Raw genomic sequence first — 14,441 nt, forward strand, 5'->3', positions numbered from 1 at the left:
TTGATTATTGATCTCTGATTGGTCGACATGAACTGGTTTTCAGCCACTCAGCTGAAGCCGGATGAAGGAACGCCTGAACTCCCAGAAGGCCGAGTGAGAGTGCGGCTGCAGACGGACGGGTCGCTGCACGACGTGACGGAGTACGAGGTCGAGAAGGTAGGCGAGCTCCGCTTCCTGCTGGTGTTCTGGTCCGCTGGCTCCGCTGGACTGACGGCCTCCCTCTCCCCGCAGTGCAACCCGGCCGAGCTGGACCTGTGCGACGACCTCAGCGACCTGCAGAGCGTCAACGAGAGCGGCGTCCTGCACAACCTGACCAGCCGGGCGAGAGCCAACATGCCGCTGACGCACGCCGGACCCAACCTGGTCAGCCTGTGGCCCCCGCTGCAGGCGCACAGCAAGGTGAGGTCACATGGTCTCTGGAACCAGTTTCATGGTCACTGGAACCAGTCACATGGTCACATGATCACTGGACCCTGTCACATGGTCACTGGAACCAGTCACATGGTCACATGGTCACTGGAACCAGTCACATGGTCACTGGAACCAGTCACATGGTCACTGGTTCCAGTCACATGGTCACTGGAACCAGTCTCATGGTCACTGGAACCGGTCATATGGTCACATGGTCACTGGAACCAGTCTCATGGTCACTGGAACCGGTCATATGGTCACATGGTCACTGGTTCCAGTCACATGGTCACTGGAACCGGTCATATGGTCACATGGTCACTGGTTCCAGTCACATGGTCACTGGAACCAGTCTCATGGTCACTGGAACCGGTCATATGGTCACATGGTCACTGGTTCCAGTCACATGGTCACTGGAACCAGTCTCATGGTCACTGGCTCATGGTCACTGGAACCGGTCATATGGTCACATGGTCACTGGAACCGTTTACTGGACCCGGTCACATGGTCTCATGGCCACTGGACCCATGGGACATTTGTATTTTATATCTGTTAAAAATCATTAAATCCTCTTAAAGAAACAAGATGCATATCAAAGATTATTACACTTTATTCCACGATAAATGAGTTGATTATTGGTAGAACTACAGGTAAAACTTCTTCTTCTTCTTCTTCTTCTTCTTCTTCTTCTTCTTCCTCCTCCAGACCCCGAGGTCTCGGCGGGGGGACTCGGTGTGGGAGGCGCCCCCCGCTCTGGCGGCGCTGGTGAAGCGGGTCTACGTGTCGATGGTCGGCACCAGGAGGGACCACAGTGTTTGTGCGTTGGGGCGCAGCGGGACCGGCAAGACGACCACGAGCCAGGCCTTCACCCTCGCTCTGCTGCGGCAGGCCGGGGCATCGGGGGGCAAGATCAGCGGTGAGTCCAGGACCGGGGGGTAGTTTGGGTTGTAGTTGTAGTTGTTTTGCGTCTCTTTGTAGTCGTTTTGTGTCTCTTTGTATTCGTTGCATGTCTCCTTGTAGTTGTTTTGCGTCTCTTTGTAGTCGTTACATGTCTCCTTGTAGTTGTTTTGCGTCTCTTTGTAGTTGTTTTGTGTCTCTTTGTAGTTGTTTTGTGTCTCTTTGCAGTCGTTACATGTCTCCTTGTAGTTGTTTTGTGTCTCTTTGTAGTCGTTACATGTCTCTTTGTAGTTGTTTTGTGTCTCTTTGTAGTCGTTACATGTCTCTTTGTAGTCGTTTTGTGTCTTTTTGTATTCGATACATGTCTCTTTGTAGTCGTTTTGTGTCTCTTTGTAGTCGTTACATGTCTCCTTGTAGTTGTTTTGCGTCTCTTTATAGTTGTTTAGTGTCTCTTTGTAGTCGTTACATGTGTCTTTGTAGTTGTTTTGTGTCTCTTTGTAGTTGTTACATGTGTCTTCATAGTCCTTTAGTGTCTCTTTGTAGTTGTTTTATGTTTCTTTGTAGTTGTTTTGTGTCTCTTTGTAGTTATTTTGTGTCTCTATGTAGTTGTTTTGTGTCTCTTTGTAGTCGTTACATGTCTCTTCATAGTCCTTTTGTGTCTCTTTGTGGTCATTTTATTTGAGGGACATTTTGTAGCTATAGGCCAGGGGCCCCTGATACTTTTGGCCCCTGTTCCCGGGCCCCGGTGGCCCCGTTCAGTAATTGTTTCTGGCTTGTTTAAGGCACACTGTGACTGTAGTTCTCCTCCCCGCCACCAGGGGAGCGTGTGCAGGCCATGTTCACCGTCCTGAGGTCCTTCGGCTGCGTGAGCTCGCCGCACAGTGACGCTTCGTCTCGATTCGCCACCGTCTTCTCTCTGGACTTTAACCACGCGGGACGGGCCGCCGCCGGACACCTGCAGGCACGACACACACACACACACACACACACACACACACACACACACACACACACGGTAAGATGTAAAGATACTCATGTCTTCTTCTTCTCTCCTCCAGACGATGATGTTGGACAAATGGAAAGTGTGTCAGAAAACCACGGCAGAAAGTAACTTCCTGGTTTTCTCTCAGATGTTGGCGGGAGTCACTACAGAGATGAGGTCATTATGTACTTATGCACATCAGTAAAATGCATTTTATGTTACTTTATACTTCTATGTGTAAGCTCTTTTTACTGCACTACATTTATTGTACAGAAATAATGACTTTGCTGATTCATAAATGATATAAAAAGATATAATGAGCGTTTAAAATGCAACCAGTGGTTCCTTCAGAGACTGTTTTAGGAGAAAAAGTCTCCAATACTCTCCTTCATGATCCCTCTTCAGGACCGAGCTGCAGCTGCATCAGCTTCCTGACTCCAACGCTTTTGGGATCGTTCATCCCACAAAGGTACGAGCCTCAGGTCTCAACCAGTGTTTACTTTATCTCTGGATGGAAAGAAATTAGAAATTATCCTTTATTAATCCCCTTGGGGAAATTCTTCTCTGCATGGGACCATCCTTGGTTGGGGGGCGGTGTTCTTCCCGGGGGTCGCCTGGGGGTTCAGTGTCTGGGGCACATGAGGCATGTGAGCTATGGGGGGACTGGGGTTCGAGCCGGCGACCACCACTCATCCCCCTGAGCTACAGCTGCCCTCAAAGATGATGGATGGAAGGAAATATGATGGATGAATAGATGATGGATGGCTAGAAGAAAAGGAAAAATATGTATTTGATTTTCTAATTATTGTCATGATGATGATGGATGGAAAGACAAAGGATGGATGGAATGATGATGGAAAGGTGATGGATGGATGATGGATGGATGATGGATGATGGAAAGATGATGGATGATTGAAAGATGATGGATGGAAGGAAAGATGATGGATGATTGAAAGATGATGGATGATGGAAAAATGATGGATGATGGAAAGATGATGGATGATGGAAAGATGATGGATGGAAGGAAAGATGATGGATGATGGAAAGATGATGGATGAAAGGAAAGATGATGGATGATGGAAAGATGATGGATGAAAGGAAAGATGATGGATGATGGAAAGATGATGGATGATGGAAAGATGATGGATGATGGAAAGATGATGGATGGAAGGAAAGATGATGGATGATTGAAAGATGATGGATGAATAGATGATGGATGAATAGATGATGGATGAATAGGTGATGGATGGCTAGAAGAAAAGTAAAAATATGTATTTGATTTTGTAATTATTGTCATTACAGGTAGACCCTGAGACAAAAAGTAAAAGCCAGTTTTTAACTAAACACAAAAGTTTAAAGGGAATCCCATTACACATTGAGTTCAGTCGACTTGTCACAGAGTAATATATATATATATATATATATATATATATATATATATATATATATATATATATATATATATATATATATACATACAGTAATATGTGTATAGTGTGGAGGGAGCTAAAGAAACAAAATGGAACAAATGAGCGTTTCTGAAGCTCGGGCTGTGACTCACTTCATGTGGTGATTGATTTCGGGGGTCTGACCCGCCCCTCCCCTGTCCATCACTGTGTTCTGTCGTCTGATAGGTCGAGGAGAAACAGCGTGCGTCCGTCGCCTTCGCCAAGCTGCTGGCGGCCATGGCAACGCTGGGCTTCTCCGCCGGCGAGCAGAAGGCGATATGGCACGTTCTGGCTGGTATTTACCATCTGGGAGCCGCCGGCGCCTGCAGAGGTAACGCGGCTCATCGCCGCCACTCACACAGTGTTAGAACACACACACACACACACACACACACACACACACACACACGTGTTAGGCTTGCTGTCCTAGTGGGGACCAGCGCAATCCGTTCCGAGGACCGAACACGAATTCGATGTCCTCACAGACACGGCAATACAAAACTACTTTAAGATAAGTGGATGCTCTTCCTCATGAATAAACAATCAAATTAAATAAAAGTAAGAATTTAAATAAGGTAAAATAATGCAGTTGTTCCTCTATTATTAATTATATATTTTTTCTTTCTTACGTTTATTGTGTCATCTAATCATTATAATATTTTTTTCACACAAAACACTAACCTGTAAAAAAAAAAAAAAAAACACTAACCTGTAAAAAAACAACAACACTAACCTGTAAAAAAAGGTTGGTTTGATTGATTGACTTTTGATAGATTTCACAAAAAAAAAATTAAACGTCAAAATTAAAAAAAAAGTTAATGAATCGTCTCTCGACCCCTCATGTTTACCTGGTGACCACCTATGTTGGGAATCACTAGACTAAACGAGAGTTAACGTATCTACAACAGTAACAAGCTGCTCCAACATTAGACATGTCACTTTTGTAGTATCAGTACTTTTACTTCAGTAAAGGATCCGAGTACTTCAGTAAAGATCCCAGTACTTCAGTAAAGGATCCCAGTACTTCCTCTCAGCGTGTACTCTCCTCCTCGGCTCAGTGGGCAGGAGGCAGTTCGTGAACTTCGACAGCGCTCAGGTGGCCAGCGGCGTCCTCGGCTGCGAGGGAGAAGATCTGCACACCGCCGTCTTCAAACACCACCTCCGGCAGCTGCTGCAGAAAGCCACCGGGGGCAGCAGAGAGCGGACGGCCGAGTCGGAGGAGGGTGAGACACACACACACACACACAAAGTGAATGCTGACGTGTCGATAGCACATTAGCATGTTAGCATTGAAGTGAATGCTAGCATTGAAGTGAGTTAACGTTGAACAGAAAATACTTCAATGAAGTATGAAAATAGTTCAATGAAGTATGCAAATACAACAATTGAAGTGAATGCTAGCAGGGCAAGTGAATGCTAACATGCTAAAGTGTTATTGACACCTGTTATGGACCACAAGTGCCATAGTTCTTCCTTCTGGTCTGCAGGGCCCAGACTGACGGCGGCCCAGTGTGTGGAGGGCATGGCGGCCGGCCTCTACGAGGAGCTCTTCACCTGCATCGTGTCTCTGATCAACAGGTAACGCGTCAGAGGGCTTTAACATCTGTACATGAGGTCCTACAAACTAACTAGCATACCAAACATACTAAAAGGTGCCAAAACATTGATTCCGTCTGATGAACAAGATACAATAAAAAGAAACATATGGAAAGTGGTAATAACGGTACAATTTAAATACATTTTAGCAATAATAATGAAAAAGAATCAACGAATACATCATGATGAGTTAATATCAGTTCAAACACACTTTTATTGATTCTTGAAATTCACAAACTACCCAGCAGTAAACAGCTGCAGCATAATACATATAATACATTGTTCTGCATTTTGACTGCTTTAAGTGTCTTTTGATGCTTTTATACATTCTAAAGTTACATTTTTTGTGTCACAACTTTCAATCCAGCGACTGCAAAATTCATATATATTTTGTATTAATACATTTGATACAAAATGTCAATAAAAACATTGATTGAAGTCCTATCGTTTAGTTTCCATCTTAAAAACACATTCTGATGACACATTCATGACACATCAGAGTGTTTTTCTCTCTTGGTTGTTTTCTACATTTATCAATAAGGAACATTTCATTTTTTTCCACATTTCCAGCGACCGAGTGTCTGACGTGTCACACTGATATGAGTTGTTTTCCTTCCAGAAGCCGACTCATAGCGGCCACCTGTTGTTGTGTTGTTCTCTCGCTCTGTGACCATGTGACCAGCTGGGAGTACATGCACACAGCTTCCTGTTGACCGTGCGGTGTGGGGTCTGTGTTCACAGGGCCCTGAGCAGCCCTCAGCTGACGCTGGCCTCGGTGATGGTGGTGGACGCGCCGGGCCTCCGCAACCCGCGGCACGCCGGGGAGGAGCGCGCCGCCGGCTGGCCGGAGCTTTGCCACAACTACCTGCAGGAGCGGCTGCTGGAGCAGTACTACACACACACCTTCACACACACACGCGAGAGATACACACAGGTAGGCCGGCACACACACACATATGTATATATATATATACACATACATATGTGTATGTATGTGTATAGACATCAATTTACATGCAGAGCAGGTTTTAGTATTTGATAATAATAATAATAATATATAAATATATAAAAGCCAATTATACTTTCCTTTTCCTTCCAGTTGATGGTCTACAATGTGCGCCATCTTGTTTTTGGTCCTATGTTGTGATTATTGTCTGATATTCAGTTGTAGATTAATAAGCAGTAATACGTCTGTGTTGCAGGAGAAGATCCCGGTGGAGGTGGAGAGTCCAGAGATCAGTCCGGCTGACGTGGTGTCGGCCATCGACCAGCCGCCTCCTCAGGTACGCTATGAGCCTCCAGTAGACACGACCTTCAGCTCGAGGTCGTGGAGGTGAAGGTCAGTCGTCTGAGGAATGAAACTGTTGCGTAACGTCTCTGGAGGAGCGGCAGTCGGATAAAAGAATCTTTTTCATGTCGGCTTGCTTTTAAAAACACGTCCGCGTAGCTTCAGCTGCACTAGAGAACTAAACGTTGACTTCATGGAAGTGGAAACTAAAAAGCTTGACCAAAAGAACCTCCATCAGTTGAAGCCAGGTCCTCCTCCCACACATTTATTTATAGTTCAGGACGATTTCCAAACTAAATGAATCTCTTTAAACGAGCTCTCTGCTGCCGACATACACCGAGAGGAGAGGAGCTATGAACAATGTTGCATCATCGGAGTCGGCGTTTCATTTTTATTGTGCAGTCGGATCAATAATCTGATCCACAGTCAGTCAGCGACTCACGGGGGGGAAGTTTCCTTTAGACCCACGCTGAGATCTGTCCTCAAACCTCACACGGGGGGAAACGTCTCTCTTGAGGAACCTGGACCGTAAGAAGAGGAGGAAGAGGAGCACCTCCACATGTTCATCATCCAGTCTTCACTTCCTTTGTAGTAACGGTGGAAAGTACAACATTATACACAACTTATACGTGTATATGTACACGCTTTGCCCCGTTGTTTCCTCCTGAGAAGATACGGGGAAACAATGTTTCTTTCTTCTTTTCAGAACAGAACTCGAGCGCAATTTAAGCTTGAAAACACATAGTGTGTGTGTGTGTGTGTGTGTGTGTGTGTGTGTGTGTGTGTGTGTGTGTGTGTGTGTGTGTGTGTGTGTGTGTGTGTGTTGAAGGTCCGGGCAGCAGATGGAGACCCCAGAGGTCTGCTGTGGGTTCTGGATGAGGAGATGGTGACGCCATCCTCCAGTGAGAACAGCACCCTGGAGAGAGTCTGCCAGTACTACAGCAACACGGGTACTCAAAGCCTCCCAGTGTGTGTGTGTGTGTGTGTGTGTGTCATAGTGAAGTGCTCACGCTGTGGTGAATGTGTGTGTCTGCAGTGCGTCAGTGCGAGCAGCCGCTGCAGTGCGAGGTGAAGCACCTGACGGGCTGCGACCCGGTCCGCTACGACCTGAGCGGCTGGACCGGCCTGATCCAGATCAACCCGTCGGCCCTGAACGCCATCAGCGTGCTGCAGAACTCCAGCATGTGAGTCACGTGCACGAGCCCGTGCACGCCTCGTAGTACCGACAGCACGCCTGTGTACTGACCCTCCTCGTCTTCCTCAGAGCCGAGGTGAAGGCCTTGTTCACGCCCAGGATCTCCCTGCCCCCCCTGTGCCGGGGGCTGGGCGGGCTGGAGGCCGCCGGCCAGCGCTCGCTGCAGAGGAACGGCTCCGTCCGGAAGACCTTCGGCGGCGGGATGGCGGCCGTGCGGCGCCACTCCCAGAGCATCGCGGTGAAGCTGCAGGCCGTGAGTATGCCGTCACACGCGCCCAGCGGTTATGCTCAGGGTTCGATGCCGGGGATTTAGCTCACGACCTGCTGGACTCAAAGCACTCTGGGAGCCGTGAAACTGGGCGGGACCATAACGTATGACAGCGTTATTTCCTGGAACCAGAGGAGGTTTAAAAAGTGCAGCATTTAGACGTCTCTCTGTCGCCGCCCTGCAGGACGCCCTGCTGAACTTGACCCGCCGCGCCCGGCCGGTGTTCCTGCAGTGTGTGAGCGCCAAGACGGCCGGCGGAGGCTTCGACGTGGCGGCGCTCAGAGTCCAGCTGCGAGCCACGCAGATCCCGTCGGCCCTGCAGCTCCACCGCACAGGTCCTTCACCCTTTGTGTGCATGAGCTATGATTTTAAATAATATGAATTAATAACTCGAATAACATGGAACCAAGCATTTCCACATAATCAACAGATAACCGACAGTGAAAAGATGTTGTCTCATTTCTGCAAAGATTTATTATCAGCTTTTTGGATACATTTTACCTTTAATAACATAATAAATACGTTTTAATCCAGAAGGAAATGATTGTGCCAGAGTTTCATTAAAGATTACAACAGAATAAAAAAAAAACAATAGCATGAAAATATAGACAGATAAACAATAGAATAATTAGTAAGTGTAAATAAATAATACTGAGCCCTTTGCAACATAGAATACAACAGTAATAAATAAATACAAATAGTTTTTAGAGCATAAATTTGGGTTAATATTCTGCGTTTCTCTCAGGTTATCCAGAACACATGACTTTGAGTGACTTCCGGTGTCACTTCCAGGCGTTGTCGCCTCCCATCATGAAGCGCTACGCTTCCATGTTTGTCAGCCACGACGAGCGAAAGGTCAGAGGTCGCACGTCGCAGCAGCTTTTCACAAACACTCTGTCTGCCATCTTCTGAACCAGTTCCTCTGTCCCCGTCAGGCGGTGGAGGAGCTGCTGGTGGCGTTGGACCTGGACCGGAGGAGCGTCGCCGTGGGCAGCAGCAGGGTGAGGACTTGCCTGAACCCAGCCGGTCGCATCCGGCTGCTGTGACGCGGGTCGTGGATCCTCATTTCTTCTCTTCCTCAGGTGTTCATGAAGCGAGGCGTGCTGCGCTACCTGGAGCAGCAGAGGGACCAGCAGGTCACCGGCTGGTTGGTGCAGCTGCAGGCCGCCGGCATGGCTCACCTGGCCCGCCAGAAGTACCGCAAACTCAAGGTGAGTGTCTTCATGTGTTAAAGATGCATTCTCTCTCCTGACCACCAGGGGGCGACCTCGCTGGTTGTATAGAAGTCTATGCTTCATGTTAAAGCTGCATTCTCTATCCTGACCACCAGGGGGTGACAGTCAACGGAAAAATGTTACGAATGAAAAAACAATCACTACACGAATAAAAAGGAGTTCAACTGTCTGTGTGCGTGTGTGTGTGTGTGTGTGTGTGTGTGTGTGTGTGTGTGTGTCCCCAGGTGCAGCAGATGGCGATCCGCTGTCTGCAGAGTAACCTCCGGGCTCTCTGGGTCGTGTCTCAGTGGAGCTGGTGGAAACTTTTCTGCAGAGTTCGTCCTCAGCTCGACGTCAACATGGACAACGAACGTCTCCGGGCTAAAGAGGTACACACGCTGTATGTTTTTAAAGATACGAGGTTCTGAGACGCTACAAACATGATGATCTTACAGAATATGATGCATTGATGTTTAATGAACTAGTTAAACACATTTAACATTAACACAGTAGATATGATCGTGAAACATTTTACTGATCAATCACTACTTTTACTTTCAGTAAGTGTTACGGGGTGGGGTACAAAAAAGGACCCAAACGCCAGAGCAACGGTTCAAGAATAATATTTATTCACAAAAACTAAGGACAAGCCTCCAACAGGCCGAGAGGGAAAAAGGTCGAAGAACACAAACAGGAATCAAAAACCAGACAAGAACAAGAAGTACAAAAACCAGATCCGACAGGACAAACAGGGTCTACTCACAGTAACACTCAGTACGATCCCACCCTGGGGCTCAAGACAAACAGGGTTTAAATACACAGGGGAGGGGCAGGTGATTGGACACAGCAGGAAACTATTAACAGACAATCAGACCATCAGAGGGCAGGAAGTGCAGGGGAACAGGACACAACAAGGACCTTCAAAATAAAACAGGAACACAAAACACACCAACATCATAACAGTAAGGTTTTAAATGCAGTGATTGTACTTAGTGGAGTATTTTCATAGTGTTCTTATCATTTCAACATTTTATTGATGAATGCCAATTGATTCAAAGTGAATTCCTGCTTCATCACTTGTAGGATTACTTACAATAATTGTGCATAAAGTAATAATGATGAAATGTTTAAATAAAACAGTTACAACGTGTTTCATGATAAAAACACAACAAGTGGAAATCAAACGAAAAGCCCAACTAAACACACAATTAAACCGAAATTCTTCTTCTTCTTCTTCTTCTTCTTCTTCTTCTTCTTCTTCTTCTTCTTCTTCTTCTTCTTCTTCTTCTTCTTCTCCTCCTCCTCCTCCTCCTCAGGATGAGATATCTGCTCTGAGACGACGCCTGCAGAAATCAGAGAGGGAGAGAAACGAGTTGAGGCAGACTGCAGACGTCCTGGAGACCAAGGTGCTGCCACACACACACACACACACACACACACACACACACACACACACACACACACACTGCTCATGTTGGCATCCTTAGAAGACCACAGAGGTTTATTTGAAGATAAAACTCTTTATTGGTGTGTGTGTGTGTGTGTGTCTGTGTGTGTGTGTGTGTGTGTGTGTGTGTGTAGGTTACGGCCGTGACCTCTGAGCTCAGCGATGAGCGTTTCCGTGGCGATGCGGTGGGTCAGGCTCTGGACGTGGAGCGAGCCGAGAGGGTCCGGCTCGGCCGGGAGAACAAAGACCTGCAGGTAAAGTCTGGAGGACAGGGTTCAGGACTCTATAAGACCTGGAGGACAGGGTTCAGGACTCTATAAGACCTGGAGGACAGGGTTCAGGACTCTATAAGACCTGGAGGACAGGGTTCAGGACTCTATAAGACCTGGAGGACAGGGTTCAGGACTCTATAAGACCTGGAGGACAGGGTTCAGGACTCTATAAGACCTGGAGGACAGGGTTCAGGACTCTATAAGACCTGGAGGACAGGGTTCAGGACTCTTTAAGACCTGGAGGACAGGGTTCAGGACTCTGTAAGACCTGCTGTGTTGCCTCTCTCTCTCCAGGCTCGTCTGGACCAGAGTAAAGTCTCCTTGGACGTCCTGGAGAAGCAGCTGGAGGAGCAGAAGCAGAACACTCAGATGGCAGAGAGTCAACGAGGACCGGTCTCAGGTAAAGACCAGGAGGGTCCTAAAGAGCCTCAGGTAAAGACCAGGAGGCCTCAGGTAAAGACCAGGAGGGTCCTAAAGGGTCTCAGGTAAAGACCAGGAGGCCTCAGGTAAAGACCAGGAGGGTCCTAAAGGGTCTCAGGTAAAGACCAGGAGGGTCCTAAAGAGCCTCAGGTAAAGACCAGGAGGCCTCAGGTAAAGACCAGGAGGGTCCTAAAGGGTCTCAGGTAAAGACCAGGAGGCCTCAGGTAAAGACCAGGAGGGTCCTAAAGGGTCTCAGGTAAAGACCAGGAGGCCTCAGGTAAAGACCAGGAGGGTCCTAAAGGGTCTCAGGTAAAGACCAGGAGGGTCCTAAAGGGTCTCAGGTAAAGACCAGGAGGGTCCTAAAGAGTCTCAGGTAAAGACCAGGAGGGTCCTAAAGGGTCTCAGGTAAAGACCAGGAGGGTCCTAAAGAGTCTCAGGTAAAGACCAGGAGGGTCCTAAAGAGCCTCAGGTAAAGACCAGGAGGTTAAAGGGTCAGGGAGGATGGCAAAATAAGTCAGAATAATTACTCCCAATATTGATGACGGATGGTAAATGGACCCGTACTTGTACAGATCTTTTCTAGTCTTCGACCACTCAAAGCTTTAACCCTTCATGACAACCCTTCAGGACTTTTTTATGCTCACTGTTCCAAATGCCAGAACGGATATGGGAAAAAGGGCTTTTGGGTTCTCTGCCCCCTCATCATGGAATATGTTGCAGAATGTTTTAAAGCTCAGGGAACTAATATCACTGACTGCTTTTAAATCTCGAATGAAAGAAATAGAGGCATGTTCCCAAAAATGTAAATGTTTCTTAGATTAACTCTACGTCACTGTTTCTTAGCTCTTAGCTTTTAGTTTCTTTTAACTTGTCTTGTTCTGTGTTTTCTGTCTATAACTGTGTTTTTTATGCTGCTGCCTGTCTTGGCCAGGTCTCCCTCGAAAAAGAGATTTTTAATCTCAATGGGACTTCCTGGTTAAATAAAGGTTAAAAAAAAAAAAATCACTCATTCACACCCTGATGAGAGGAGCTACCATGAAGGAGCCACATCATTATCAACATTCATACACCGTAGAACAGCTACATGTAGGGTTAAGTGTGTTGCTCCAGGACAGGGCATGATTAGGAGCTGAGAACATAAAGGATATTTTCTACTGCAGGCCATTATACTTCTGCAGTTGCCACGGGTTACAAGGACAGATTGTGCAGCGGCTCTGCTATCATGAGAAAATAGAAATTGTGTTTCTGTGAGAAAGATATCCCTCATGTGAGGACATGTTACATTGAAGGAAAACTATACATGTTACACTGAAGGAAACTATACATGTTACACTGAAGGAAACTATACATGTTACACTGAAGGAAAACTATACATGTTACACTGAAGGAAACTATACATGTTAACTGAAGGAAAACTATACATGTTAACTGAAGGAAAACTATACATGTTAACTGAAGGAAACTATACATGTTACACTGAAGGAAACTATACATGTTACACTGAAGGAAAACTATACATGTTACACTGAAGGAAACTATACATGTTACACTGAAGGAAAACTATACATGTTACACTGAAGGAAACTATACATGTTAACTGAAGGAAAACTATACATGTTACACTGAAGGAAACTATACATGTTAACTGAAGGAAAACTATACATGTTAACTGAAGGAAAACTATACATGTTAACTGAAGGAAACTATACATGTTACACTGAAGGAAACTATACATGTTACACTGAAGGAAAACTATACATGTTACACTGAAGGAAACTATACATGTTACACTGAAGGAAACTATACATGTTACACTGAAGGAAAACTATACATGTTACACTGAAGGAAACTATACATGTTACACTGAAGGAAAACTATACATGTTACACTGAAGGAAACTATACATGTTAACTGAAGGAAAACTATACATGTTACACTGAAGGAAACTATACATGTTAACTAAAGGAAAACTATACATGTTAACTGAAGGAAACTATACATGTTAACTAAAGGAAAACTATACATGTTAACTAAAGGAAAACTATACATGTTACACTGAAGGAAACTATACATGTTACACTGAAGGAAACTATACATGTTACACTGAAGGAAAACAATACATGTTACACTGAAGGAAACTATACATGTTACACTGAAGGAAAACTATAGATGTTACACTGAAGGAAAACTATACATGTTACACTGAAGGAAACTATACATGTTACACTGAAGGAAACTATACATGTTAACTGAAGGAAAACTATACATGTTAACTGAAGGAAAACTATACATGTTACACTGAAGGAAAACTATACATGTTAACTGAAGGAAACTATACATGTTAACTGAAGGAAAACTATACATGTTACACTGAAGGAAACTATACATGTTACACTGAAGGATACTATACATGTTACACTGAAGGAAACTATACATGTTAACTGAAGGAAAACTATACATGTTAACTGAAGGAAAACTATACATGTTACACTGAAGGAAAACTATACATGTTAACTGAAGGAAACTATACATGTTAACTAAAGGAAAACTATACATGTTAACTGAAGGAAACTATACATGTTACACTGAAGGATACTATACATGTTACACTGAAGGAAACTATACATGTTACACTGAAGGAAAACTATACATGTTAACTAAAGGAAAACTATACATGTTACACTGAAGGAAACTATACATGTTAACTGAAGGAAACTATACATGTTACACTGAAGGAAAACTATACATGTTACACTGAAGGAAACTATACATGTTACACTGAAGGAAACTATACATGTTACACTGAAGGAAAACTATACATGTTACATTGAAGGATACTATACATGTTACACTGAAGGAAAACTATACATGTTAACTGAAGGAAACTATACATGTTACACTGAAGGAAAACTATACATGTTACACTGAAGGAAACTATACATGTTACACTGAAGGAAACTATACATGTTACACTGAAGGAAACTATACATGTTACACTGAAGGAAA

General features: G+C 45.1%; 1 protein-coding gene across 1 annotated transcript in view; it reads left to right on the plus strand.

The window, feature by feature from the left end:
• The window catches only part of myo18b (myosin XVIIIB), a gene marked incomplete at its 5' end in the record, with an annotated part of 34,086 nt that overhangs the window by 2,900 nt on the left and 16,745 nt on the right, over window positions 1-14,441 (plus strand). Inside the window, 22 exons of the mRNA XM_079235270.1 lie at window positions 44-156; window positions 232-399; window positions 1,114-1,324; window positions 2,124-2,266; window positions 2,364-2,464; window positions 2,693-2,756; window positions 3,922-4,066; window positions 4,794-4,958; window positions 5,223-5,313; window positions 6,073-6,265; window positions 6,534-6,614; window positions 7,449-7,569; window positions 7,656-7,803; window positions 7,884-8,067; window positions 8,267-8,417; window positions 8,828-8,937; window positions 9,018-9,083; window positions 9,165-9,293; window positions 9,542-9,685; window positions 10,613-10,702; window positions 10,878-10,997; window positions 11,310-11,415. Coding sequence (XP_079091396.1) covers window positions 44-156; window positions 232-399; window positions 1,114-1,324; window positions 2,124-2,266; window positions 2,364-2,464; window positions 2,693-2,756; window positions 3,922-4,066; window positions 4,794-4,958; window positions 5,223-5,313; window positions 6,073-6,265; window positions 6,534-6,614; window positions 7,449-7,569; window positions 7,656-7,803; window positions 7,884-8,067; window positions 8,267-8,417; window positions 8,828-8,937; window positions 9,018-9,083; window positions 9,165-9,293; window positions 9,542-9,685; window positions 10,613-10,702; window positions 10,878-10,997; window positions 11,310-11,415 — 2,844 coding nt within the window. The remainder of the gene's footprint in view (window positions 1-43; window positions 157-231; window positions 400-1,113; window positions 1,325-2,123; window positions 2,267-2,363; window positions 2,465-2,692; window positions 2,757-3,921; window positions 4,067-4,793; window positions 4,959-5,222; window positions 5,314-6,072; window positions 6,266-6,533; window positions 6,615-7,448; window positions 7,570-7,655; window positions 7,804-7,883; window positions 8,068-8,266; window positions 8,418-8,827; window positions 8,938-9,017; window positions 9,084-9,164; window positions 9,294-9,541; window positions 9,686-10,612; window positions 10,703-10,877; window positions 10,998-11,309; window positions 11,416-14,441) is intronic.

The sequence above is a fragment of the Taurulus bubalis genome (genome assembly GCF_910589615.1).
Source record: "Taurulus bubalis genome assembly, chromosome: 19".
Taxonomy (NCBI): domain Eukaryota; kingdom Metazoa; phylum Chordata; class Actinopteri; order Perciformes; family Cottidae; genus Taurulus; species Taurulus bubalis.